The 27439-nt window shown below is 42.6% G+C and overlaps 1 protein-coding gene across 5 annotated transcripts in view; it reads left to right on the forward strand.

The window, feature by feature from the left end:
• The window catches only part of TFEC (transcription factor EC), a 113821-nt gene that overhangs the window by 49181 nt on the left and 37201 nt on the right, over positions 1-27439 (forward strand). For 2 of the 5 annotated variants that reach the window (XM_073651918.1, XM_073651922.1), the window contains exons 1-3: positions 4248-4377; positions 5296-5538; positions 7914-8009. In XM_073651918.1, the coding sequence (XP_073508019.1) occupies positions 4345-4377; positions 5296-5538; positions 7914-8009 (372 nt within the window). In that variant the 5' untranslated portion in view covers positions 4248-4344. Of the gene's footprint in view, positions 1-1551; positions 1733-4247; positions 4378-5295; positions 5539-7913; positions 8010-27439 lie in introns of those variants that run through there. The other 3 variants (XM_073651923.1, XM_073651919.1, XM_073651921.1) reach the window with 2 other exon arrangements.

Here is a 27439-nt window from a genome sequence, read left to right on the forward strand (position 1 = left end):
CTACTCTTCAAGTTGAACCGACTGGCTAATGCAGCAATTACCTACACATTACAAGCCCTCATTCAGATATCCATGTTGTACGAACATGCTCTGTCTGTTTTTTTACGAATACAACATGTACCCACAACAGTCTATGAGGCTGTTCCCATCTCCACGCTTCTTCAGGGGCCAGGGCTCACTGAGATGTTCATTTTTTTCTGGCATCACGGTTGAAAAGTGCCAATACAAGTCTATGCGTCTGTGAAAAACAATTCAGCTAATGGATGGCATCAGTGTACAATCCGTGTGCTGTCCATATTTAATTAACATTGCAAATGATAGGAGAAGCTTTGTCATTTATTTATTTAATAATCCATGCATGAAAAATACTGATGACACTCTGACCAAACACTGATGACACACAGATCTAAAACACTAAAGACACCGGCACCACTTTTTGCATATGTGAAACATAATGTGAATAAGGCCTTATCACAATAGTATAACATTGTGATTACCTATTGGTATGTTCATCAGCACTCCATATTTTGTCTATTTATGCACAGTCTAAGGTTTTCATTTGGATAACGCGGTAGGGTTATTGGTCAATATTATATTATGGCTGTTTTTTATGTTGTTTTAGACATTAGTGTAGAAGGTATTTGTTATATACCATACTGCAAAATTCTGTGGCTTTCTGCTGAACACAATACCAAGCTGTTTCTATTTTTATATAATTATTACTGTGAATAAAATGATGTTTCTTGATGCAGGTAACCTGAGCATTCAAAATCTGTCAAAAGAATGTTTAATATATTATTTTAAATTTAGATTGCAATGTCTTTTGCTTATAATTTTTGATTAGGAAGCATAGTTTGCATCATGAACATTGGTTGATTAACATAGTTTCTGAAGTACCAAATTGATACACACTGTACTGGGTTATCTCCAGTCTTGGTCTTTACTGAAGACCAAGGCTAAAAAGTTGAAAATGGTAAGGGGGAGCTAAATGACTCTCTCTAAAAATCAAAGACCTTAATGTTTGTTCCATTGGTTGCAGCTGATTTAGTCACAAATTCCAGAAGAAGAATATATATCTCTTTCTGTCATGCCATAGATGTGTATAAACCCTACTACTAATTTCACATAATACAATATTTTACATATTATTATGCATGGCTTATATAGCGCCATTAAGTCCATGCTTTACAGACATTATCATCACGGTCCCCATTGGGACTCACAATCTAAATTCATGTGTACCAAGTTATTGAATTGGCCTTAATAGGATAATTAAGGTTTTCTTTTTCTTTTTTTTTTAATCTTACAGTGGTCTTTAACATTCTCAATTACAAAACTATACTCTGTTAATCAGTAGTTAAATTTAAATAAATTGACAACCTTTTACTAAATCTGCAGTTACAAAATAGGAGAGGAAGATTCTAAACTTGTAATCATAACATCACATGGCAGGAAAGTTTTAAATCTTTTATAATTCGTTACTTTTCAGCAGTTCATGCCAATTTTGTCAGGGTTCACCTACTAGAATCTTATTTTTATTTACAACTTTAGGCCGGGCTCACATGACCATACTGTCAGTTCAAGTGCTCTCTATGTGCAGAATGGACATCACAATGACCCAATATTGAACTATGTGCCAGTGACCACCAGAGATTTACCATACAGACTGATGGCTTGTGTAAAAAACAAAAAATACAGCATGCACTAATGCACTATGTGGTCCGTTCTGCAGGTAAGAATTATGCATATAAATAGCAGGTAGCATCCTTCCACTAGGTGAATGGCTCCTGCATCGGTCCGCTAAGTGAATGGCTCCTGCATCGGTCCACTAGATGAATGGCTCCTGCATCGGTCCGCTAGGTGAATGGCTCCTGCATCGGTCCGCTAGGTGAATGGCTCCTGCATCCTTCCACTAGGTGAATGGCTCCTGCATCAGTCTGCTAGGTGAATGGCTCCTGCATCAGTCTGCTAGGTGAATAGCTCCTGCATCAGTCTGCTAGGTGAATAGCTCCTGCATCAGTCTGCTAGGTGAATGGCTCCAGCATCCGTCTGCTAGGTGAATGGCTCCTGCATCAGTCTGCAAGGTGAATAGCTCCTGCATCAGTCTGCTAGGTGAATGGCTCCTGCATCGGTCCACTAGGTGAATGGCTCCTGCATCCTTCCACTAGGTGAATGGCTCCTGCATCAGTCTGCTAGGTGAATGGCTCCTGCATCGGTCGGCTAGGTGAATGGCTCCTGCATCGGTCCGCTAGGTGAATGGCTTCTGCATCAGTCTGTTAGGTGAATGGCTCCTGCATCGGCCCGCTAGGTGAATGGCTTCTGCATCGGTCCGCTAGGTGAATGGCTCCTGCATCCTTTCGCTAGGTGAATGGCTCCTGCATCCTTCTGCTAGGTGAATGGCTCCTGCATCGGTCTGCTAGGTGAATGGCTCCTGCATCGGTCCGCTAAGTGAATGGCTCCTGCATCGGTCTGCTAGGTGAATGGCTCCTGCATCCTTCCGCTAGGTGAATGGCTTCTGCATCGGTCCGCTAGGTGAATGGCTCCTGCATCAGTCTGTTAGGTGAATGGCTCCTGCATCGGCCCGCTAGGTGAATGGCTTCTGCATCAGTCTGTTAGGTGAATGGCTCCTGCATCGGCCCGCTAGGTGAATGGCTTCTGCATCGGTCCGCTAGGTGAATGGCTCCTGCATCCTTCCACTAGGTGAATGGCTCCTGCATCCTTCTCCTAGGTGAATGGCTCCTGCATCGGTCTGCTAGGTGAATGGCTCCTGCATCGGTCCACTAGGTGAATGACTCCTGCATCAGTCTGCTAGGTGAATGGCTCCTGCATCCTTCCACGTGAATGGCTTCTGCATCGGTCCGCTAGGTGAATGGCTCCTGCATCCTTCCACTAGGTGAATGGCTCCTGCATCCTTCCGCTAGGTGAATGGCTCCTGCATCGGTCCACTAGGTGAATGGCTCCTGCATCAGTCTGCTAGGTGAATGTCTCCTGCATCGGTCCGCTTGGTGAATGGCTCCTGCATCAGTCTGCTAGGTGAATGGCTCCTGCATCCTTCCGCTAGGTGAATGGCTCCTGCATCCTTCCGCTAAGTGAATGGCTCCTGCATCCTTCCACTAGGTGAATGGCTCCTGCATCCTTCCACTAGGTGAATGGCTCCTGCATCGGTCCGCTAGGTGAATGGCTCCTGCATCCTTCCACTAGGTGAATGACTCCTGCAGCGGTCCGCTAGCACACAAAGCTGCACATGGAGTCCATCAGTTCCACAATCTCCGGATGTGCTTGCTTTCTGACATGGTCATGATTAAGCTGATCTTATAGAATGTCTTCCTATAAAAATATTATTTCCTATGTCGCCATCTACACTATCACCTAATTAGTCTGAATTTGTTAGCTGTTTCTACTGTAAAATATATTACAGTAAATATAGCATTTTGGCATAAAAAAACTAGGATATAACATGTCATAATTGAACATATTGTCTAAAAAGCGCAAACAAAATAATAACACAACATGTTTAATAAATTTGATTTTTGTATTCTTCTGTGTTTAATTTAATTTGTTTTATCAAAAAAAGTTATCCCTAAATTAGAAAACAATTTTTACTGTCATTCATATTAAAATATTCGGTAAAAAGTGCAGGTTTGGATGTTAAATAATTATACCATTACACATGCATTGCATTTCTATTAGGAGAGAGCAGCCTTCGTATATTTGTTCATATTTTTTCTTCATTTTTATAGGGATAATTAAGTAATAGTAAAAATGTCAGCTAACTAAGATGTAAAAGGCCAAATAACTAGCACAAAGTGATGACAAAATATGCTTAATTTATATGCAAATACTTCATGTGGATTACTGCTGCATGTTAATGTATGTTAGGGGAATTCTAAATGGATTGTATAATTAGAGCACAGCAGAGAGATAAATATGTGTTGTAAATCAAGCCTTACTACTGATGATAATTAAGAGCATATTAAAAATACTCACACATGGGGCACTTGAGAGGAATTTATTACTACAAGTTTGTAATTAACCACTGAGAAAGCCCCACTGGACTAAAGATGCAAGACTCATTTGACAATACAGTTTATGCTGTATCTAGTATTCCTGTCGTGGTTAAATTAAAGGAATGTGACATCTACAAGAAGCAGAGCTATTTGAAGTAACTGTCAATCTTTGCAATCAAAGGATGGCTTCGTCGTAGCCAATTAGATCCTTTATCATGCTCAGTAAGATTATAAACTCCTACTGAGTTCAAACATTGTCCCTATTGATCTGCAACCTCCAGAGGACTGTGTGCTTGGTACCTCTATCGCTAAGACTGAACTGTGATATTTGTTGAAAATGCCTCATTTAGCTGACTGTTCATACTATGAGGTAAGGAGTATGGATTATAGATGTTATAATTTCTAAGCCATTTTAACTTGGAGTTTATTTTTTTATTTTGATTACGAAATACATGATGAGAAAATGTAACAAGTATTATTACTGAGAGTTTGCTGGAAATGTGTTCACTAAAATCACTATACTTCAGCTAGTTTATTTAGCAATCCAAATATATATATTTTTTAATTGATATTATTGAAATAATAATAACAATAATATTTTGGGATCCCATGCACTTTTTTTTTTGCCTGATGCGCATTACTATACAAATCACAATATTTGTAAATGGTATTGTATTAAAATAATAATTTAAATTTTATGCTTTAATAATTTTTTACTATATATGTTTTGTTATATATGACAATTTATTCTGAAAATCTTATCAAATGAGTTTAAACGAGATTTAGCAAAAGTCCCTTCAGATGCAAGCGAGCCAGCAAAAGTGGCGCAAAATGCAGTAAACTTATCAGAAAGACATGTAGAGCATAATATATGGTCTAAGTTATTTAGAAAGTTATACACATGGCTGGCATATGTGGTCATTAAAGCTCCACAACAAAGAATAGTGAATCTCTTTAATAAATTTGATGCCTTTTACAAAGCGACTAAGTTACGCCTCTTTCTCTAGATTTTTTTTGAGGTGGACATAAAGTATGTTAACCAACACATAGAATAACTTCCCAGCAAGCCATACATGCTCATTTTTAAGACATTTGATATTAAAGTTCTAGTGCATTCAGCTTCACAAACTCCCCTAGCGAGCATTTTTTTAAATAAAAAGTCTACATGCAGCTTTTCTCATCTAAATATTTATCATGTGGATACATCAGAGATGTTATCAGATCACATAGCTTTTATATACTTTTATCCTAGCTGTTATTAAAGATACATTATTATTTTGTATTTTAGGTTCAAGCACACCTGGACAACCCAACAAAGTATCACTTGCAACAATCTCAAAGACAGCAAGTAAAACAATATTTAACAATTGGAACTAAATTTTCAGCACAGGCTCTTTCCTATTCACATACTCAACCTGCAGGAATAACTCCACCACTGCAGAATGGACATATGTCTCCTGTGGCAGAAAGCTGTACACCAAATGGCACTGTGTCTAAAATACTAACTTTGGGGAACAACCATGAAAATGAGGTAACAAGAATATACTCTCAATACCCTGATTAGTACATTTTATTCATTGTGTTTACAATACTTGCAATCATTTATTGATTTAGTATAATCACTGTTTTGAAATTTAGAAAAAGTATCTGTATAAAGAGTCTATTATTTAATGCAAAAATGCTGTATCGTAGTTCACACATTGTCTTTTTACACTTACTTTGCAAACTATGCTTTTAATAATGTTCACCAGTGCATGTCATTGGTCTTTTGTGGCAGGGTGATTGGAACCATCTTATAGCACTATGTTGACATTTATAAATATTTTGCCTAGTACTCATCAGATTGATAGATTGTAAACCTTTGGCCCATCACCAACCAAAACATTTACATTGTTCCTTTCATTAAGTGGTTCTCCAGTAACTGCTGAGCAATAGCTGGAAAGTTTTTCAATTTACATATTTAGTTCGTACTACTTTAGTTATTAATGATAGTAGAAACGATTTGCTGAGTTGATGATTTGTAAACAGTATTTTGAAAATCCTCTTTTTTCTAATTGTGAATAAATTCATCTTAATTATTAATATAACACTACCACTGATTTTATTATACTTTGCACTGGAAGGGAAACTTGCTTAAAGATAACAAATAAAAGGGGTGCTGGCCATCATTTGGCTTTAAACCATTGTTTTTTTGCACCTTATTGAATACAGAGCGAGTCATGTGATGTTTTTTATTGGTATCTACCAAAAATTATTTTTAAATAACTGTAAGATAATTGAATATTAGTTAAAACGAGACACTGAAACAAATCATGTTTAATTTGCAAGCAATTTCAGTAGCTTAGCTAGCTTCCAAGTCAAAGGTGGCGCAGGATATCAAAGAAGCCCCATAGACTAAGTTTTATGTTGTGGTCATTTTTTCATCTTGAACTAATTTTGACAGAATATATGGAACAGGTTTGATTAGTGGTTATGTAAGTCAGTTTGTTTTGCTCTACATGTTCAATAATAAAAAAATGGAGTCTAATATTAACTAAGCATGCTATGACGACTCTCCCTTCATAGCAGTGATTACAGGGGTTGTCCACTACTTATTTTATTCATGGCTTGTCGTTAAAATAGGCCATCAATATCTGATCATAGGGGTGTGAAACCCAGCACGCCTGTCAGTCAGCTGTTACTGGTGCCAGCGGCTGCCGGAAGTTCTTAGATGCTTTCAGAACAATGCAGCTCCGTCAAAACTATAATGGCCATGGCTGACGGTTAATCTGTAGTACTCGGTCACAGCCAATATAGAGATGTGTTTCAGAAGCATCCGAGAACATCATTCCGCCATTAGCACTGGTATCAGTTGATTGGTGGGGATGCCGGGTATCGCACACACATCGATCAAATATTGATGTTAAATACTAAGAGTAGCATTGAAAAACTTGGCACTCGTAGAAAGTTACAAATTATTGTGTTTTATTCACCTGTGCAATCTACAGTTTACTGCATAATGTTTCAGTCAGATTCCTGACTTTCATGAGATGGATGGATTGCTTTTAGACAGAGGTGAAGAAATTGCAACAAAATAATTTGCAACTTTTTATGAGTACCAAGTTCTTCAATGCTATTACATGAGGTGGGGCTCTACCTGAGCTCCAGCAAGTAATAGGAGTGCGGTGTTTCTACTACACAGTACTAAGGATAAGCCATCAATAAAAATATAGTGGTCAACCCCTTTAAGTAGATGAGTTAGTTGTGTTGCCTATTTGCATTCTAGGCATTGTCAACAAGAGATAGAGACATAATACCATCATGTTGGGCTACTGTGCAGACACAGAATCCTTGAGGCTCTAAACTACAGATCCATATGCACTCTTATGTGACAAAGTGCCTCGTACATAATTAATTTATGTTTATAGGGTAGACTACCTCTCAAATAAGCAACTAAAAAAGTCACATTTTAATGGATAGATTCATAAAAAACTTGAAGGTTGTGAGCTTGCATACATGAGGCCTAAGATGGTAGCACAGTATCTGCTGTAATGAATATAGACTTGCATTTTAATCCTATGACTTTTTCTGGAGCATTCAAAACCATCACAAAAAAAAACTTTATTCCCAAAGAGCATCTATAAACAGTTGAAAAATTACGCCAATAAACCTGACTTAAAGCAAAATATATTTATTATAGTCTAAAACAACTTCTAGAAAATGTCTAAATTGTTTCTTGCTTGGACTGTTGTGGATGTATAGATGGATTCCATAGTGGGATTGAGGTCCTCTAAGACCTACTGTATTCTTTAACCTCCTCTACCTTTAAGCATGACTGACTGGTTATGAAGGAGGTGTATTGATCATGTCAGATTTGTTAATATATACATATCCTTGAAGTTATACAATATATTTATTTTTTAACAGATGGATGACGTTATTGATGACATAATAAGTCTGGAATCAAGTTTCAATGATGATGGCTTGAACTGCACAGAACCTACATTGCTAATGCCAAATAATGTAAGAGTTATACATCATTACCAAGATATGTGGTAAAATGTAAAGTCTTGTCTTATTGCTCTATAATAACTTGAGATGAACGAATAATCCGCACCACTCTGGCCTGTTTGGTTCTCATCACATCTACAGATCGTGAGTGCTGAAATCTGTGTAGATGCTCTCAAGGTCACGGTGTGTAAAGTCACTGGACACGTTGTGACATCATGACCTCGTGACTTTTTACGCACTTGTGCAGAACTTCCTGGGCCTCTTCAGAGCCAGAAGTCCCGGCCTAGCATGAGAGGCCTGGGCATTTCAGCATTCACAACCATGAAAAGAAAATGCGATGAGGATTGGACGGGTGTTGGTGAGGAGCAGAGGAGCCAAAAGGGGAGAGGGGAACTGAATATAAGGATTTTCTTTTCTTTTCTACATCTTACGTTTATTATGCTCTGTTGTCTATGGAAACCCAGAGCATAATAAGGCACATTCAATTCATGGAGAATAAGTTCTCTGCAAAATGAATTTCCTGGAAAAATCCATGCGAACGAGTGAATTTAAATTTTGCCTGATCCGCTCATCTCTAATAATAACGCACCCATCTTTAAAACAAAAATGACAATGGTTCCTATGTAAAAGACCAGGATAGACCATGTTCTTGAGGTAATAATAAGTTGTCTTCGTATTTTGTTCCTGTTGTCCTAGTTACAATTCTAAAAATGTTTAACTATTTTAAGCTTTTAAACTATTTTAAGCCTTTAAAGGAATTGTCCAACTTCTAAAAAATGTTTCAAATGGTAGTACATCTTACAACAGAATAAAATGTTGCATATTCACCTTCTCTAATCGTGGATCCAGTGCTGGTAACTCTTGTGGTCTGCACTGGGGCAGTAAGTGATGATATAGCATGCTTTGGTAAAGTGACAGATGTTGACAGAAGAGGGCCCCTATGCAAGAATTGTTTAGATAATGTGCCTTTTGCAGACCAATAGTTCATCATAATGACCCCCTTTATGTGTCTGTAACAGAAGCTGCTTTGGAGGTGGAAGTCGGCCTCCTTACTTCCTGGAGCCTCTATGCAGCTGCACATGTTGCATCAATGGTATGTCTGCCCCTGCTTTGCTCATCTGACCTGTAATTGATTACAGTGTTTAAAAGACTGGAAAGGGACGTCAATCAAGGAATATGTGGTTGTATCACGTCATAGTCACCTGACCACTGCAGCCAATCACAAGTCTTAGGAGTCAGAATTAAGGCCCCTCAGATCAAGCCCTTAGTATTAAAATAGCTTGTAGTAAGGCTATGGCCCTTGTTTTTCTCATTCTGGTTTTATATACTAGATTTTAACAGACATTTAAATTAATCCAAGGGCTAAATTAACAGGTCATCAAAGATGGAGTTGCCTTCAACAATGCTGAGTTGTTTTAGTCACCATGAAAATACAGTATATACCAGCGTATTATATGATGGACCTTATCTGTTCCTTTTATTTCTTCAAAGTAAATTTTGCTACAAAAAAAAAGGTAAAACCAAATACCAGTGCACTCAAGTGTACAGAGACATTTTCACACTGGAAAAAAAGATATTATATACTTTTTTTGTCTACAGTGGCATTTCATTTTAATATATCGTCAAATCTAATCCTATAAATTTGGAAAAGTCTTTAGGTCTTAATGCCACTAGAAAGCTTCAAACTTAATACAATTTCTACATGAATAATCTAAACTTTAGAGAACAAATGGCTTTACATTAAAAGTAAAACTAGAATTCATTGTATACCTGGCTTTGTTGCGCAGAGTCTTTCCTAGTCATTGATAAAAAGTTAAGTAGAGAGGATCCTTCACATAAAACTTTATATCAAGAAAACTAACAGACATTGTCCTCTACCTACACTGTTTCCATAAAAATATAATTCTCTGGACACTTGTAAATAAAGTGTATTAAAATAAGCATTGTAAATGCCAATACTTTAATTTGTAATGCTGTGTTCACATGTCGTGCTTTTGTCGCTGTTTTTTTTTTGCCCAATTTTGTCACAAAACCTGAAGGGTTTCCTGATGCCAGAAAAGTAACTGAGAATCCTGAAGTCTCATGCACACATTGCTTATATTTTGACTTGCAGATTTTTAGCAGATTTAAATCTGTAGAAGATTTCACCCATACTAATGAGCGAGGAAAAATCTGCAACAAAATCGCATGTAAAAAGCGTGTCAAAAATGCAATAAAAATGTAGCAAAAAAGTGCATATGTCACGCTGCGTTTTTCCGGTCAACAGATGCAAATTCTTAACGTGTGCACGTATCCTAATATCAGGGTGTCCCTAAAGTCTCGACACATAAGAATTGTCATTAACTGTAATTTTAGTTAATTTAATTTTCTTAACAATAATAGAATTTTGCATCAACCGCTGTATCGCAAATTATGAAAATAATATTGAAGAAGTTATTTAATATTTCAATTGAATAAAATGTTGTTAATAAATTTCATTTCTTGAAAATGTGTATTTTTGCCTATGTGTCCTCTGTGACCAGACTTTAGTAATTTGGATTAGCCTATTCCCCAACATTGCTTAGACAGGGGTCTCAAAGTCGGCAGGGTAAATGGGCCAAAAAAAATTCAAGTTGACTGAGACTGACGAGATGACATTTTTAGTGATACGATTTTTTTCTGTACATTTTTTTGATCACCTTTTGTGTCAGTATAATGGAAAGGCTACATTTTTTGCATGTTTTGTGTTTATTTTATTAACGCTCTTGATAGTATTGGTAATGTTTCATAGCTAGAGTAGTTCCGGATGTGGTGATACCAAACGTGTAATTTTTAAACTTTTGTGTTTGCATACATGGCACAGTGACTAATTATTTTTCTGTTATTTTTTCATACTTTATTTTGGAAATAATTGTAATTTATGTTATGCAATTCTTTTTCCGTAGTCCCTATATGGGATTTTAACTTTCATTTGCTTGCTTGCCGATCTAATATCCTGCAATACTTCTGTACTGCAAGATACTAGATCTGTCAGTTTTACACTGACATTTTGTCTGTTGGACCCTGGTTATTGCAGGGCCTTATAGGCTAACTTGCAGGCCATTACTTGGCTTCGGATTGCCTTGGCAACTACTGCGAGGTGACGATAGGTTTAATGAGGGAGTTTCTCCTTCAAATAACCATCTAACTACCATCTAACCATCTAACTACCACTGTCACTGTTGACAGCAGTATCTATGGGGCTAAACGACCACGATCAGTACTAATATTGATCGTCGCTGTTGCAACAGGGTGTCTCAGCCATTATCAGCTGACACCTGCTGATAATGGTGGCAACTCTGTTTGTGTGCAGTGTGTAGGTGTACGTCAGTTTGTGGGAAGTTACCTCCTGCTGCACCTTACATGGATGTCGGGAAGAGGTTATAAAAGTCCTTTCTATATTTCCCTACCACCAGCAATCCAGCAGCGTGGATGGGAAAAAGACACATCTGCTCTGATAAACCGCGCTCTGACACCCTGCTTCAGTGTGACATAATTATAGGACATGGTGTGCTCCACCTTCGACCTTGTCTCTGCGGTCATGAGGATGCCCTGCGGTCCGCAGACCACAGCCTCAGGCCACGTGTTTGAGACTCCTGGGTTAGGATAATTCCAAACAGGGAAGAGGCAAGTCTTCTTCACAGCATGTAGGCTGTTTTGTTCAGGCTGTTGATTACTGACTATGGCTCCCAAACCACGGCTTTACTATATCTGACTAGATGACTTTTGAGATAGGAGGAGTGGATGTCAGGAGTGGACGACACTCTGTTAACACTTAATTGGGTCACTGCTAATGGACATCACTTTACTTACTTTGATAGGGGGCAAACTAATGACTTATTATGCAAGTTTGAAGAGTATTTATGGATGAGATTTAGGTAAAAATATTTTTATGAAAACAAAATGAATCATCTGATAACTTTCTGAAAAATATTATTAAAGTTAGTAGATAGAAACTAATATGGTTCCCGAAGGCATAAATCATATCTTGGTGAATGTTGGTTCATGAACCTTGTTGTTTGCTTCCAATCTACTTGTGTGTGAATGGGAACTACATGCCTAGATTTCACGTCATACATAGCTGTTCTATTAAACAGAACCTGTCACCAGGTCAAAAGTGGACAGTTTTTGCTCTTATTTTATTCCTGCTGCTCACCTACCTATTCTGTTTTTTTTTTAAATACGCCAGAGATATGGACTTTTTCTTAAGTGCTAAATTCTATGGGCTTTACAAAAGGGGTGTTGTTCATAGGCTATTTATGAAGAGCTGCCCAAAGATACACCCACAGATAATCCTATCAGACATGCCCCCTTGGTACAGATTCAGGTCATAAAAGTTAGCAGTATATATAAAGGCCCATATGTGTAAACCTGTATGGCTAATTGTTTTAAAAAAGCAACAGGGGAGCAGAGGGAATGAAATAAGAGCAAAATAACAGGCCACTTGGACCTTATGTCAAGTCCTCTTTAATATACTTCATTAATAGGTATTAATTAATATGTTGATTAATAGGTATCTGAAAGTGGATCTCATAGTTTTTACTGTTAGTACACGGGCATAAAACATATTTGGCTTGGTGCCCCATAGAATGTGTCCCTGGACATTGTAACGTCAATCCAATCCTAAAATGATAGCTGTAAATAATTAAGTCTTTGAGTGCTGGGGATGAGACACTGCAGGAGGAGGTTGTGTATGTTACTTAGGAAGTTGTACATTAACCATTGTAGTAATTGAGATTAGTTTTACCTGCAAATATTGCATTCATCAATGGGCACATATCAGATTTCTACTTTACAGCTTTGCCAAATACAAGATGATTGGCTGCTTTAATTTAGTGTGCATTTTGCACTTAGATGCTGGTAAGTTGTTGTAGGTCATTGGAAATCTTTAAAGTTAAAGATTATTATGCTCCTGCTTTCTGCTGCCCCCTACTGGTTTAACACAGTTCAGGCTGTCTTTACTACCTAAAACACAATTATAAACTATATGTGACAACAATATTAGTTTAAAAGAAAAGCATTAGTTAAAATAAGAAATCTGATAGAAGCTATAATGTTCCTTTAAGTGTGCTAAGCAAATAAATAGGATTAGCATGACAGAATGCACACAGTTCCTACAAGGACACCTGCACACTGAGCTGGACAAACATTAACACCACAATTTGCCTAGCAAAGTGAAAAAAAGAAGAGAAGAAGATAGGAAAGCAGAATTACAAAAGAAAGCAAAGTTCACTTTGCTGCATAGATCAAATTCATTCTAGCATCATTTCTCAGCTGTAAGATTCAAGATACAACGTAGAGCAGACTAGAAGGAGAAGGTAAGAACATATTTTCACGTTATTCCAGATTTTTTCATATAATAAGCAATTTATATACAGAAAATATCAACACATACTGTAGAAATATAGCTACTGATAATTAGCATGGCAAGTCAAGTAAAGTATGTCTGATATATAAAAAGAGTTTCAGTATAAACATGCAGTGTAATTGGCAGTTATGTATCCAAAAGAACTATCAAACCTATACATATGATACACAACTAATCAGAATGTAAAAAAGTTTCAAAAAGTTAAATTGTTTCACAAGAAAAAATATACATGTTGTGGGGGTACTTGAAATAGGAATAGCTAAAGTGACCTGTGCTGTAATACATTAATAAATAAAATGATAGAAATGTTTAGATATAAATATAATCATATAGCCACACTCACATGTATATAGTAATTATGAAAATTTCACCAACAATAGTAATATATATATATATATATATGTATATACTGTATATATATGTATATAGTGACTTATGCTACAGAGAAAACCAAAAGTAGTCATATAATATACAAAACATCACAATAAATAGAATATATAAATATAAGAAATATAGCACAGGCAAGATGAGCAATATCCACAGATCAATTAAGCATTGTCATGATCAGTAAAGCATGTAAGTACAAATCCCAACGCATGTATATTGTGCCCAACGCACATTTTGTCTTACAGATTTAATGAGGGAACAAAAAAGAAATGAAATGTGAGGATATTTAAACTATGATGAACTAATCACGAACAGTTTTGAATTAAATAGAGGTTTTACCAGCTTGTATGTAGTGCACATTTCCATGCATGGAAAGAGGGAGCCGACGTTACATCCACCTGGGGAGTGCGCCACCCAGGGAGTACGTCATGTCAGCAAGCACTCCACACTGGACCACACTGAGGAGACAGCGTGAAGCCAGACACGAAGTGACAACTCTTCGTATCACAGTGGAATGCATAGTTGAGAATGTGTATAGTGAAAATGTGGAATATATATATATATGACGCGCCCCTGGGCCTGTGTCGCGCTGCGTTGCGCACGCGGGAGCTTACCCGGAGCCGGATCTCTTGAGGGTTGTAGTCTCGTGGCGGTGACCCGGTCCGTGCCCAGGGAGTCAAACTGAGCGGCGATGTAACAGCGGTAGATGCAGGACGACTACGCCACCCGTTGAATGCAGCTACGGAGCTGCCGCTGCAGGACAGTCCGCTGAGGCCGGTGGATGGATGGTGCAGCGTAGATGGTATAACCCCCAACGGGAGGGGTATGGCCTCAGGGCAGCAGATGTGGATGATGGGGGTAGCAGGAACCACTCAGAGACGGTGCGGTGTAATTCAGGGTCTTTACTGGTAACAACGATAGACCCTCCCGGAGTACTTGCTAGTGAACGGGGCCTGGTCAGTCCTTGAGCAGATGGGATCTCCCCTGGCCAGGCGGAGTTGTAGGCCTCCCAAACTGACTGTACTCTTCTGGCTACCTTGCTAGAAGCGGATATAAGTAGCCCACGTCCCTGAGTGTACCGTGTGGTGCTCACCCGTATGGCCGGTGACTCGGGGCCTTCTAATGGCTTCCGCTCCACGATGGCGGTGCTGGTCCCACGCGTGTGACCGTGCCTTCGGGTTTCAGGGCCTGAGGACCTGAAATCCCCTGCCGGTCGGCTTCTGCTGCTGGGTAAGAGTTAGTCCCCACAGCCTCGGACGCCGGGTCCGGTAAGAAAGCTTCTCAGTCAGGGCGAGCTCTGCAGCTGCCAGCCCCTGACTCGTAGTAGTATTGCTTCTGCTGTTTCTTGTCTCTACTCTCCTTGACTCCTAACCCTGCTTCAGCCCCGGGTTTATATAGGGGAAGTTCTTCCCCTCCCAAGACTGGGCAGGAGGTGTGGCATGCACAGGATCCCTGACCACTGTGGCAACCAGACCCCTGGGGTGTCACATTCCCCCCTAGTGAAATTTAGTACTCCGGGACTAAACATATTTTAGAAAAACATAACAAGATAAAAACAATAATAATACAATAAGAAAAACATATAAAGTTGGTTACGGCATGTCCGTAACCGGGTGCAGTCTTTGAAGAAAAGCAAGGTGTCCATTTCACCAAAACAGGGAGACGTAACCACGTAGGGGTTTGTCCTACCCCGAGTCCTTAACAGTCTTTAGTCCGTCCTGGGTTACGCTCCAACTATGTACAAGGATTCCCGGTAAATCCACCAAGGATTCCTAAAAATAACTGGAAACACAAAATTATACACAAGCAACAATACACAGATAAACATAAATAAAACAATTTATACACTTCAAATCCTCCAGCGTGCGGGTAACTGGCCTCTAGTGGCCCTAGTGGACCTACGGAGCTGACTGTCTGGCCCTGAACTACAGGGTGTAGGAGCTGTCAAGGGTAAACTGGGCAGCTGTCTACCGGCTCTTTGTCTCACTAGGGGTACGGCAGGCTCACTATAAGCAGAGGGTTGATCCTCCTGTTCTGCTTGTGTGGAGTCTTCTGCCTCCTGGACCGGCTGTTCTTCCAGCTCTACCTGTTGCTCCGTAGGTGTTTGGGATGCTGGTTGGAGGAAGGTGAGTACGGGTACCACAACTGCACCATTGACTTGAGTCCAAGACCGAGGGAAGTCCCCGAGCACAGTACTAACCATATCTTCCCTTTCCTCTACGGGTCGATGGTCTTCTTGTTCCTCTTCAGGGTTCCTCAGTTGTTCGGGACACTTCTTCAGGTGGTCCCGGGATACAATGGCTGTGGTTTCCCCTCCGTCTTTACTGATGGTACAAACCTTCGGGTTCTCGTGGCTTGAGGGCAGTACGGTGTACGGGTCCTTCTCCCACTGGTCGTCCAACTTGTGGAGCCGTCTCTTCCTCTTCAAGACCTGCTCTCCGGGTACCAGGGGAACAGCGGGAGCATACTGGTTGTAAGTTTTCTCTTGTCTTTCCCTAGCCTGACAGAGACTTCGCTCCACGCTCTCCTGTACTCTCCGGTACTGCTGCTGCCTCTCTGTGTCCCAGTCTGTTTCTGGTGAAGTGTCCTCGGGTGTCAGGACTCCCATTTCCAGGTCAACAGGTAACTTACCAGGTCTTGCCCTCATTAGGTAAGCCGGGGTACAGTTGGTGGAACCTACCGGGATGTGGTTGTATAGGTCCACCAGATCGGGCAACTTCTCAGGCCACAGACTGCGTTCTTCCAGGGGCAACGTTTTTAGAAGATCCATTACCACCTGGTTCATTTTCTCACAAAGTCCATTAGTTTGCGGATGGTAGGGTGTCGTCCTTATCTTCCGGCAGCCATACAGATTGCAGAATTCCTGGAAGACCTCCGCTTCAAAGGCAGGTCCCTGGTCCGTCAGCACTTGGTCCGGGTACCCGTGTGGATGGCAAAAGTGCTGCTGGAAGGCTCTAGCTGCTGTTTGAGCCGTTAAGTCCTTGACGGGGACGACAACCAGAAACCGGGAGTAATGATCCACGATGGTTAACGCGTAGACGTAGCCACTTCTGCTTGGGGTCAGTTTTACATGATCCAAGGCTACCAGTTCCAACGGTTGCCGGGTGACGATGGACTGCAGGGGAGTCTTCTGGCTGGCACGGTCCTTCCTTCTCAGGTTGCACAGGCCACAGTCTCTGCACCACTTCTCGATGGTTCCCCTCATGCCTACCCAGTGGAACCGCTCGCGCAGCAGGAACTCCAGCTTCTTCCACCCGAAGTGTCCAGCTCCTTCGTGGTATGCCTCCATCACCATGGCTGCGTCTCTTCGTGGCACCACTACTTGCCAGAGTAATTCATGTGTCCGGGAGTTAACCATTCTGCGGCACAACTTCCCTTTGTAAAGGAACAGTCGACTCTTCTCTGCCCATAGTTGTTTGGCTTCCTCCGGAGCGTCTGGTTCAAGGCGAGCCTCCGGCCGAGTCAGCATCTCCTTCACCAGTCGGACGGCAGGGTCGCTGTCTTGCGTTTCCGCCCAGTTGTAGTGGGGTAAGGGGTTCAACGTAGCAGCCTGCTTACTCCTTACCCGGTGGGAATACTGGATAGTCCCATGACGGTGGAACGCAGGGAGTTCAACTTCTTCCAGTCCCTCCGGATCTTCTCCTCCGTCCGGCAGGTTGGGCATCCTGGACAGGGCGTCCGCGTTGGTATTGGAGCGTCCTGTATTTGATTGTGAACTCGTAGTTGGACAGACGGGCCATCCACCTCTGCTCCAGGGCACCGAGTCTTGCCGTGTCCAGGTGTGTCAACGGGTTGTTATCCGTGTACACGGTGAACCGGGAAGAAGCGAGGTAATGCTTAAAGCGCTCGGTGACTGCCCATACTACGGCCAGGAACTCTAGCTTAAATGAGCTGTAATTCTCGGGGTTCCTTTCGGTGGGTCGCAGTTTTCGGCTGGCGTAGGCGATTACTCGTTCCTTCCCCTGCTGGATCTGGGACAGTACGGCTCCTAGCCCGATGTTACTGGCGTCGGTGTAGAGGATAAAGGGCTGGCTATAATCCGGGTACGCCAGGATTTCGTCCCCCGTGAGGGCCATCTTCAGCTGGCGGAAGGACTCTTCTTCCAGCTCCTCCCATTTGAAGGGCGGCTTCTGGTTCTTGGCCTTCCGGGACTGGCCTATCAGGAGGTCCTGCATAGGTGCTGCCTTTTTGGTGAAACCGGGAATAAACCTTCGGTAGTAGCCTACCAACCCGAGGAACTGCCGCACTTCTTTTACGCTGGAGGGGCTTGGCCATTCCTTAATTGCGGTGATCTTATCAGGGTCGGGAGCCACTCCGTCAGCGCTCACCACGTGTCCCAGGTACTGCACCTTTGGTTTCAGGAGGTGACACTTGGAGGGTTTCACCTTTAGGCCGTAACTTGCCAGAGCTTCGAACACTTCCGCCAGGTGTTTCAGGTGGTCCTCATACGTCTTGGAATATACGATGACATCGTCCAGGTACAACAGGACCGTCTCGAAGTTTCTGTGGCCCAGACAACACTCCATTAGTCGTTGGAAGGTTCCCGGTGCGTTGCAGAGTCCGAACGGCATGCAGGTGAACTCGCTAAGTCCCATCGGGGTGGTGAATGCGGTCTTCTCCCGGTCCGCCTCTGCTACAGGAACCTGCCAGTACCCGCTAGTGAGATCCAAGGTAGAGAAGAAGTTAGCAGATCTTAAAGCAGCCAATGACTCCTCTATCCTTGGTAAGGGGTACGCATCCTTGTGTGTGATACGATTGATTTTCCGGTAATCTACACACATCCTCATGGTGTTGTCTTTCTTTCGGACTAAGACTAGTGGAGCTGCCCAGGGGCTACAGCTATCCCTGATCACCCCAGCCTCCTTCATGTCTCTAAGCATCCCCTTGGCGTGTTGGTAGTGGGCAGGGGGTACGGGTCGATACCTCTCTTTTATAGGAGGATGGTCTCCCGTGGGGATGTGGTGTTCTACCCCCTTGACTCGCCCGAAGTCTAACGGGTGTTTACTGAACACTCTCTCGTACTCCTGAACCACCCGATAGACTCCTTGTTTCTGGTGGGCGGGAGTGGAGTCAGTACCCAGATGTAGTTGCTGACACCAGTCCTCCATGTTTTTCTTAGAGCCGTTACCTTCCTCCGGGTGAGATGGAGGCAAGGGTTCCACAGATTGTATAGAATTTTGGTTAATGGTATATAATTTGGCTAGCGTGGCATACCGGGGCAGGTACACTTCCCTCTCCCCGATATTTATTATGCGAACGGGCACCCTCCCATGGCATACATCAACCACCCCCCGTGCTGTCAAAATGGTGGGCCTACTGTCCGAGTAAACTGGTTCTACCATTGCCTGGTAATCTCTACCTCTCAGACCAATAGCTGCCCGGCACCAAATCATCATTTCACTTTTTGGGGGCATGGCAATAGGAAAAGGGTCACACATTCTTACGCTACCAATCTCACCGCCGGAGAGTTCCACCTGTTGCCGTCGCATCAGTGCCCGGATCTCTTTCTGGAGCACCCGCTGCTCGCCGGAGCTGGCGTTCTTGGCAACCTGCTGTAAAAGGAAAATCACCTCTGCAAGACAATTTTCAATTACATTAGTTCCTAGAGTTATTTTTGGGTGACTCTCATGTTTGTCAATATCTACAATGATCAGTCCCTGTGCTGCCAGTTCGACTCTACCGATTTTGATGGTCACCTCTTTAAATCCGATCTGTGGCACGGGCTGGCCATTGCTGGCGATGATACTCAAGTCGTCGTCAGGGTAGCGGGTAATATCCGAGTCATTCCAGTACTGCTTAAAGAGCACGTACGGGATGGTGGTGACCTGTGACCCGGTGTCCAGTAGGGCACTCATGGGAATGCCATCCAGTACCACAGGCAAGACTGGACGTCCTCCCACATATCTGTCGCACCAGTTCGATGGGCCTGGTGATCTTTTTCCTGGGGGTTGGCCCTCTACCCCAGGTTGTGCCCGTTTAAAGAACAGTACCTTGCCATATGTCCAGGTTGATTGCAGCGGCGGCAGATGGGTCGTCCGTCCTCGCTGTATCGGTCACTGGGTCTCCCTCTGGCCGGTGGGGTCCTCCTTGGTCGACGCCACGGGATGTCCTCCGGTCCGGATGCCAGCTGGATCTTCCCTGGGGTGGAAGCCTGTAAAGACTGCACAGTTCGGGTTAGCGCAGCAACGCTCTTAGCTAGCTCTTGGACCTGATGGTGTAGGTCTGGAGCCGGGTCATTGTCCAAAGCCTGCGCATCAGCTCCCACAGGCCCTGCCGACAAGGGCGCCGCCTCCTGGTGGTAAGTGATAGCAGGGCGCTTGTGGGTCACAACGCCACCCGGTGCCGGTTCTCGGAGCACCCGGATGGCTCTGTCCTTGAACTGTGCAAAGCCCAGATGGGGATCCTGTAAGGCCATTGCCCGCAACTGGGTTCGGTGGGTATTACAATACAGTCCCTGTATAAACTGTTCGGTCAACAGCCTGTCCTCGTTTCCCACTCCATCAGGGTCGGTCTGCTTAATGGCCCTCAGGGCCTCTTGTAGGTTTAGTGCATAGTCCCTTATACTCTCATGCGCTCGCTGCTTGCACCCGTAGAATCTAAGCTTAATCTCGGCTGAGGTGCGGGTATGAAAGGTGTCCTTCAGCCGGGTTAGTATCCCTGCGACAGTCTTCCTCCCAGGTGGCCAGGATTTTACTTCCCTTTTGGCTGCCCCGGTTAGTTGGGCCACCAGGATGCTCACTTTTTGCTCTTCTGTGAGGGGGTACACCTGGAAGAGGCTATCCAGCTTTTCTCTAAAGTCATGGAGGGTATGTGACTCCCCTGAGTACTGGGGTAGCCAAGCTGCTCCCGGGATATAGGGCATGGTGAAGGGCATAACTGCAGCAGCGGTAGCGCTGGCGGGGGTTGAGGCAGTGAAGCTCTCCTCCGTATCCGACATCTTCCTCCCCCCTAGTGGACCGTGGCCTACCTTGCGATGATCCTCTTCCGTAGGCCGCGGCTCCGCAGTGGATCGTCAGGGTTGAGGACCTTCCGTCGCGCTCCTGTGACGTCGGCGTTTGCTGGGCTCCTTCCAGGACCTTACGCAACGTCCGGACGTGAGGCGGGGCTTCAGTTCTCGCGCGCTTTCGGAGTCCACGCCCCTCTTCTTCCCGCGCGGCGTCCTCAAGATGGCGTCCAATGGCGGGAAAAATTCACGGATGGCGGGAAGAAGGCAGAAGATGGCGCCGGATGGCGGGAAACTTCACCGATGGCGGGAAGAAGGCTGAAGATGGTGCCGGATGGCGGGAATCTTCACCACAGGTAAGTTTGAAAAGTCTCTTTTTCAGGCACGCAGTACCCGGTGGTTGCGGGCACGAAATCCTGCCGACTACGCCAAAGTTGACGCGCCCCTGGGCCTGTGTCGCGCTGCGTTGCGCACGCGGGAGCTTACCCGGAGCCGGATCTCTTGAGGGTTGTAGTCTCGTGGCGGTGACCCGGTCCGTGCCCAGGGAGTCAAACTGAGCGGCGATGTAACAGCGGTAGATGCAGGATGACTACGCCACCCGTTGAATGCAGCTATGGAGCTGCCGCTGCAGGACAGTCCGCTGAGGCCGGTGGATGGATGGTGCAGCGTAGATGGTATAACCCCCAACGGGAGGGGTATGGCCTCAGGGCAGCAGATGTGGATGATGGGGGTAGCAGGAACCACTCAGAGACGGTGCGGTGTAATTCAGGGTCTTTACTGGTAACAACGATAGACCCTCCCGGAGTACTTGCTAGTGAACGGGGCCTGGTCAGTCCTTGAGCAGATGGGATCTCCCCTGGCCAGGCGGAGTTGTAGGCCTCCCAAACTGACTGTACTCTTCTGGCTACCTTGCTAGAAGCGGATATAAGTAGCCCACGTCCCTGAGTGTACCGTGTGGTGCTCACCCGTATGGCCGGTGACTCGGGGCCTTCTAATGGCTTCCGCTCCACGATGGCGGTGCTGGTCCCACGCGTGTGACCGTGCCTTCGGGTTTCAGGGCCTGAGGACCTGAAATCCCCTGCCGGTCGGCTTCTGCTGCTGGGTAAGAGTTAGTCCCCACAGCCTCGGACGCCGGGTCCGGTAAGAAAGCTTCTCAGTCAGGGCGAGCTCTGCAGCTGCCAGCCCCTGACTCGTAGTAGTATTGCTTCTGCTGTTTCTTGTCTCTACTCTCCTTGACTCCTAACCCTGCTTCAGCCCCGGGTTTATATAGGGGAAGTTCTTCCCCTCCCAAGACTGGGCAGGAGGTGTGGCATGCACAGGATCCCTGACCAAAGGACCTCCCACCTGCTCTCAGACATAACATCTCTATCACTGTGGCAACCAGACCCCTGGGGTGTCACATATATATATATATATATATATATATACAAGTATATACATATAAATATACAGTGTTTATTGATTATATAAGTGTTAAGGGAAGGTAAAAGTGAAAATAATAAAAATGTGGAAGTGATTAATGGTGCAAACTAATGAATAATTAAATGTGAGTGAAACACAATATTAGATTGTTTTGTTGAAAGATAATTTTAAAAATAATAATAATGTATCGTAATAAGGATAATAACCAAAATTATATTAGTCAACCAAAGAAAAATAAAACAAAACCAGAAAAAATAGTAATAAAAATAGAATAAAAATAAATATTAAAAAATATAATAAATAGAATAGATACATAAATACATAATAAATAGCAATCATATCTGCCAGGATAGGTGGCCAATATCCAGTGGTGTCAGCATCTGTGGTCTCTATAGTAAACATTGAGTCCATCTTGAATGGCGAAAATTACATAGGGGTTATGATATATGGTGAAATAACTAAAAAAAAAGGGGGTTGAAAAAATAAAAGACAATTAAAAACACATAAAATACATCACAATTAAAATAGATCAGAAGACTTATAGAAATGAACAGAAACTAATTGATTAATTCATTCAGGCCTTTTAAGGATAATGTATGATAATGGTGATCCAACGAACTTCCTTTTGGGCCAGTTGTTTCTTCCAAATGGCCCCTCTTTTGCTAATCCATACTCTGTCTATACCACGCAACTTTGGCAATGAGGAATGATTATTGTGGAAGGCTCTGAAATGTCGAGGTAGAGTCTTTAATTCAGTGGTGTGGTCAGCATCCTTTGCCGATTGGATGTCCTGTACTCCTTGTGATTCTTCCCTCTACTAACCTTCCCAATCTCAATATTGCCATTTCCTTCTGTGGTTCTACCATTACTTACCATTACCAATATTTGACTCAGATCATTCCTTCACTTCCCACATCCAATCACTCGCTTGCTCATATCATCTACACTTTATAAACATCTCTAGAATTCGACCTTTCCTTACATTTGACTCTGCAAAAACTGTTACTGTTGCTCTTATCCATTCTCGTCTGGACTACTGCAACTCTCTACTAATAGGTCTCCCTCTTACTAAACTCTCCCCTCTCCAATCCGTCCTGAATGCAGCAGCCAGGATCATATTCCTTTCTAACCACTACACTGATGCCTATACCCTGTGCCAACTATTGCACTGGTTACCCATCCACTATAGAGTCCAATATAAACTTATCACTCTCACCCACAAAGCTCTCCACAGTTCTACACCACTTTACATCTTCTCCCTCATCTCTGTCTAACACACTACTCATGCCCTCCATTCCGCTAATGACCTAAGACTTACATCCTCAATATTCCAAATCTCCCACTCCATCTCCAATACTTCTCGCAAGTTGCGCCACTCCTCTGGAAGGCACAACCCAGGACAATTTGATTAATTCCCAATATACACAGTTTTTAGCGTGCCCTAAAAATGCACTTCTTTAGACTGGCCTATCGCCTTACCTCACTTATGTAACTATTCCAAGTTCTGCCCTTCCAAAATTTTCTTGAAAACCTAATCCCTCATAGCATCTGTTCACACACACTTCATGCACTTAATAGCACTTTGTATCTGCACTTATTCAAATACTGGCTGGTGACCGGTTCATGCTGTGTTATGTGATTACCCTATTTATTTATTGATGGCTGGACCATACACTACAAGCACTTTTTACCACTTACCTTTCATGTCTCCCTTATGTCCTCATAGGTTGTAAGCTTAAGAGTGGGGCCCTCACTCTTCTTGGTATCTGTTAAATTATGTGTTACTCTGTAATGTCTTTATTGTCTGTACAAGTCCCCTGTAAAATGTAAAGTACTGTTGAATACGTTGGCGCTATAGAAATAAAAATTATTACATGTTCTTGCATTCTTCTGCGCAGTTCCCCTGTCATGAGACCCACATACATCTTATTACATAGACATCTAGCACTGTAGATTACTCCTACAGTGTTGCAGGTGATGGGATGTGTTATTTTGTACATATTAGTGTTAGATGAATTCATAAATGAATTACTCGTCTCAATGTTGGGGCATTCAACATGGCAAGTCATGTAAAGTATGTCTGATATATAAAAAGAATAGATTCAGGGTATCTCCCTGTGATAGAAACATTATTCAAGATAATTTCTATTGATTATATATTGCTAGGAATAATAAAATAACCAAAATTAACACACATAAAGGAGGTGATAATGAAATAAACATTTATTGAATGCTAGGTAATTATTTATTTATTTTAATAAATTGTATATTCTATAAGTATGAAAATACATTTGTTCTAAATTGATCCCTTAAAGACCATACCTTTTTATTTTTCCATCAACATAACTGTTTTTTTCATGGGATGAGTTGAATTTTGAATGTCACCACTCACTTTGCCATATAATGTGCTGAAAAAAAGTTCCATGTGTCTTAAATGGCGAAATAAGCCATCAATTTCATCAGTGTTTTTTTTGTCTTTGCTCTAAAAGCTTTCATTGTGTGGTAAAAAAAAACTCCTTGAGCCCCCATCCTGGTATGCATGGCACCCTCTGAGCCCCCATCCTGGTATGCATAGCACCCCTTGAGCCCCCATCATTTTGCCTACAAAAAAAAATAAACAATCATACTCACCTCCTCTCTCCTCCAGCGCTGTCCCGATCTGCTGCCGACACTCTCACTGTGTGAGCCGTGCATGGCAGGGCGCACAAGGCAGGGCGCGCATGGTGTCCCTGCCATGCGCCCTCACACAGTGTGAGACGCTGTGCTGGAATAGTCACTGCTCCCCACGTGGGACTCTGTGCGTGGGGAGCAGTGATCATTCAATCTGTTCAATAGCCGGCACACTGTACCACAGCGCGGCTCCTGCTGCCGCTCTGTGGTCAGTGTGCCTGCTATTAAAGACCATGGATATTCGCTACAACCCCATGAGAGTGGGTTGTAGGGAATATTCATGAGCTTTAATAGCAGGCACACAGACCACAGAGCAGCAGCAGGAGCCGCGTTGCGGCTCCAGTGTGTCGGCTTTTAAGAAACATGAATATTCATTGCTCTCCACGCCCATGGGTGAGGGGAGCAGGGAATATTCATTTTCTTTAGTAGTGGGCACAGGGTAGGCTGAAGCAGGCCTCCTGTCACCTGTGCCCCGCTGATCCCCCGTTGCCGCTCCCCCACATCCACCACCATGCACAGCCACGTATATAGTATTCGGACTATAAGACGCACCCCCCACTTTCCTCCAAAATTTTGGGGGAAGAAAGTGCGTCTTATAGTCCGAAAAATACAGTACAGACGGAGAAAAAAAGGTAAATTGGAAATAATTTCACACAAATCCTCAAAAATGGGCCAGACAAAATTATTGGCACTCTCAACTTAATATTTGGCTTCACAACCTTTACAATAAATAACTGCTATCAATAGCTTCCTATAACCATCAACAAGCTTCTTAAACCTCTCAACTGGAATTTTGGAGTACTCTTCTTTTACAAACTGCTCCTGGTATCTCATATTTGAAGTGTGCCTTGTCCCAATGGCAATTTTAAGATCTCTTCACAGGTGTTCAGTGGGATTTAGACTGATTGCTGGCCACTTCAGAACTCTCCAGCGCTTTGTTTCCATCCATTTCTGGGTGCTTCATAGTACAATGGGTACTACATTGTAACCCAAAATCCTTTGGTAATCTTCAGATTTTATGATGCGATGCCTTGCACACAGTCAAGGCACCCAGTGCCAGAGGCAGCAAAACAATCCCAAAACATCTATGAACTTCCATCATATTTGACTGTAGGTACTGTGTTCTTTTCTTTGTAGGCCTCATTCCTTTTTCGGTAAACAGTAGAAAGACGTGGTTTGCCAAAAAGCTCTCTCTTGGTCTCATCTGTTCACAAGACCCTTTCCCAGAAGGATTTTGTCTTACATACAATTTGGCAAACTGCAGTCTAGATTTTTTTATGTCTCTGTGTCAGCATTGGGGTCCTCCTCGGTCTCCTGCCATAGCGTTTCATTTCATTCAAATGTCAATGGATAGTTCACGCTGACACTGATGCACTGGTGCAGGACAGCTTGAATTTCTTTTTAACTTGATTGCGTCTGCTTATCCATCATCCAGACTATCCTGCGTTGCAACCTTTCATCAATTTTTCTCTGCCGTCCATGTCCAGCGAGATCAGCTACATTGGCATTGGTTGAAAATTTATTGATTATGTTGTACACCAGGGACAAGGGAAGATCAAAATCTCTGGAGATGGACTTGAAAACCTTGAGATTGTTTATATTTTTCAATAATTTTGGTTCTCAAGTTCTCAGACATTTCTCTTCTTCTCTTTCTGTTCTCCATTCTTAGTGTGGCACACACAGACAAACAATGCAAAGACTGAGTCAACTTCTACCTTTTTATCTGGTTTCAGGTGTGATTTTCATATTGTCCACACCTGTTACTTGCCACAGGTTAGTTTGAACAAGCATTCATGCTTGAAACAAAGTTGTTTACCTACATTTTTGGAAATGTGCCAAAAATTTTATCAAGCCCATTTTTGGGTTTTGTGTGAAATGATGTCTACTTTGTCTACTTTTTTTCTCAGTTTTTTTTGTGTTGTTACAATACACACACAATAAAAATGTGTATAACAAAACATGTGAAATTGCAATAGTTTTCTGGGAGAAATTCTTCATTTTCTGGAATAATTTCAAGGGTGCCAACACTTTTGGCCATTATTTTTTTTCTAGAACCATGTTTTTATTTTACACTTTATTTTTAAATCCACATAGTGGACATGAACATGTGTTCATTTGATCACTTATTCTATTTATTGCAATACTTAAAGGGATTTTCCCACAAACAAAGTACATTTTAATTAAGAGATCTTTGAATAATATTACGTTCAACAATTGGATGTGTTTACATTTTTTTCCCTGTGCTGATATAATCTTATAAATGTGTCTAGCTATATACTGTGTAATGGCTGTGTCTTACCGTTGTGATGCTGTGAGGGGTATGGTGCTGAATGGGAGATCTATTCCTTCTAGCAAGTGCCTCTTGCACTGGTCAACAGCATGGAAGGAGGTCAGGCATGGCCTGAACCTTCTCTGCTATTCCAGGTTTTTGAGGCAATGCTCAGATTGCACAGTTGAAGGACTTAGGACAGCATAAAAAGACAGCCATAAATCTTCAGTGTGTGTTTTTGTTGGGAAATAGCTGAGTGATGTTTTGTGTCATCAAAAGACCTTAACAGACTGGCATGTCTGGGCCCCAACCTACATTGCTTAAACAAGCTGGACTTTTGCTTTGTCTCATGTAAGACTGTGTTT

This window comes from Phyllobates terribilis, unplaced genomic scaffold (assembly GCF_046119375.1).
Source record: "Phyllobates terribilis strain yellow unplaced genomic scaffold, ASM4611937v1 Scaffold_11__3_contigs__length_659146591, whole genome shotgun sequence".
NCBI classification, from domain to species: domain Eukaryota; kingdom Metazoa; phylum Chordata; class Amphibia; order Anura; family Dendrobatidae; genus Phyllobates; species Phyllobates terribilis.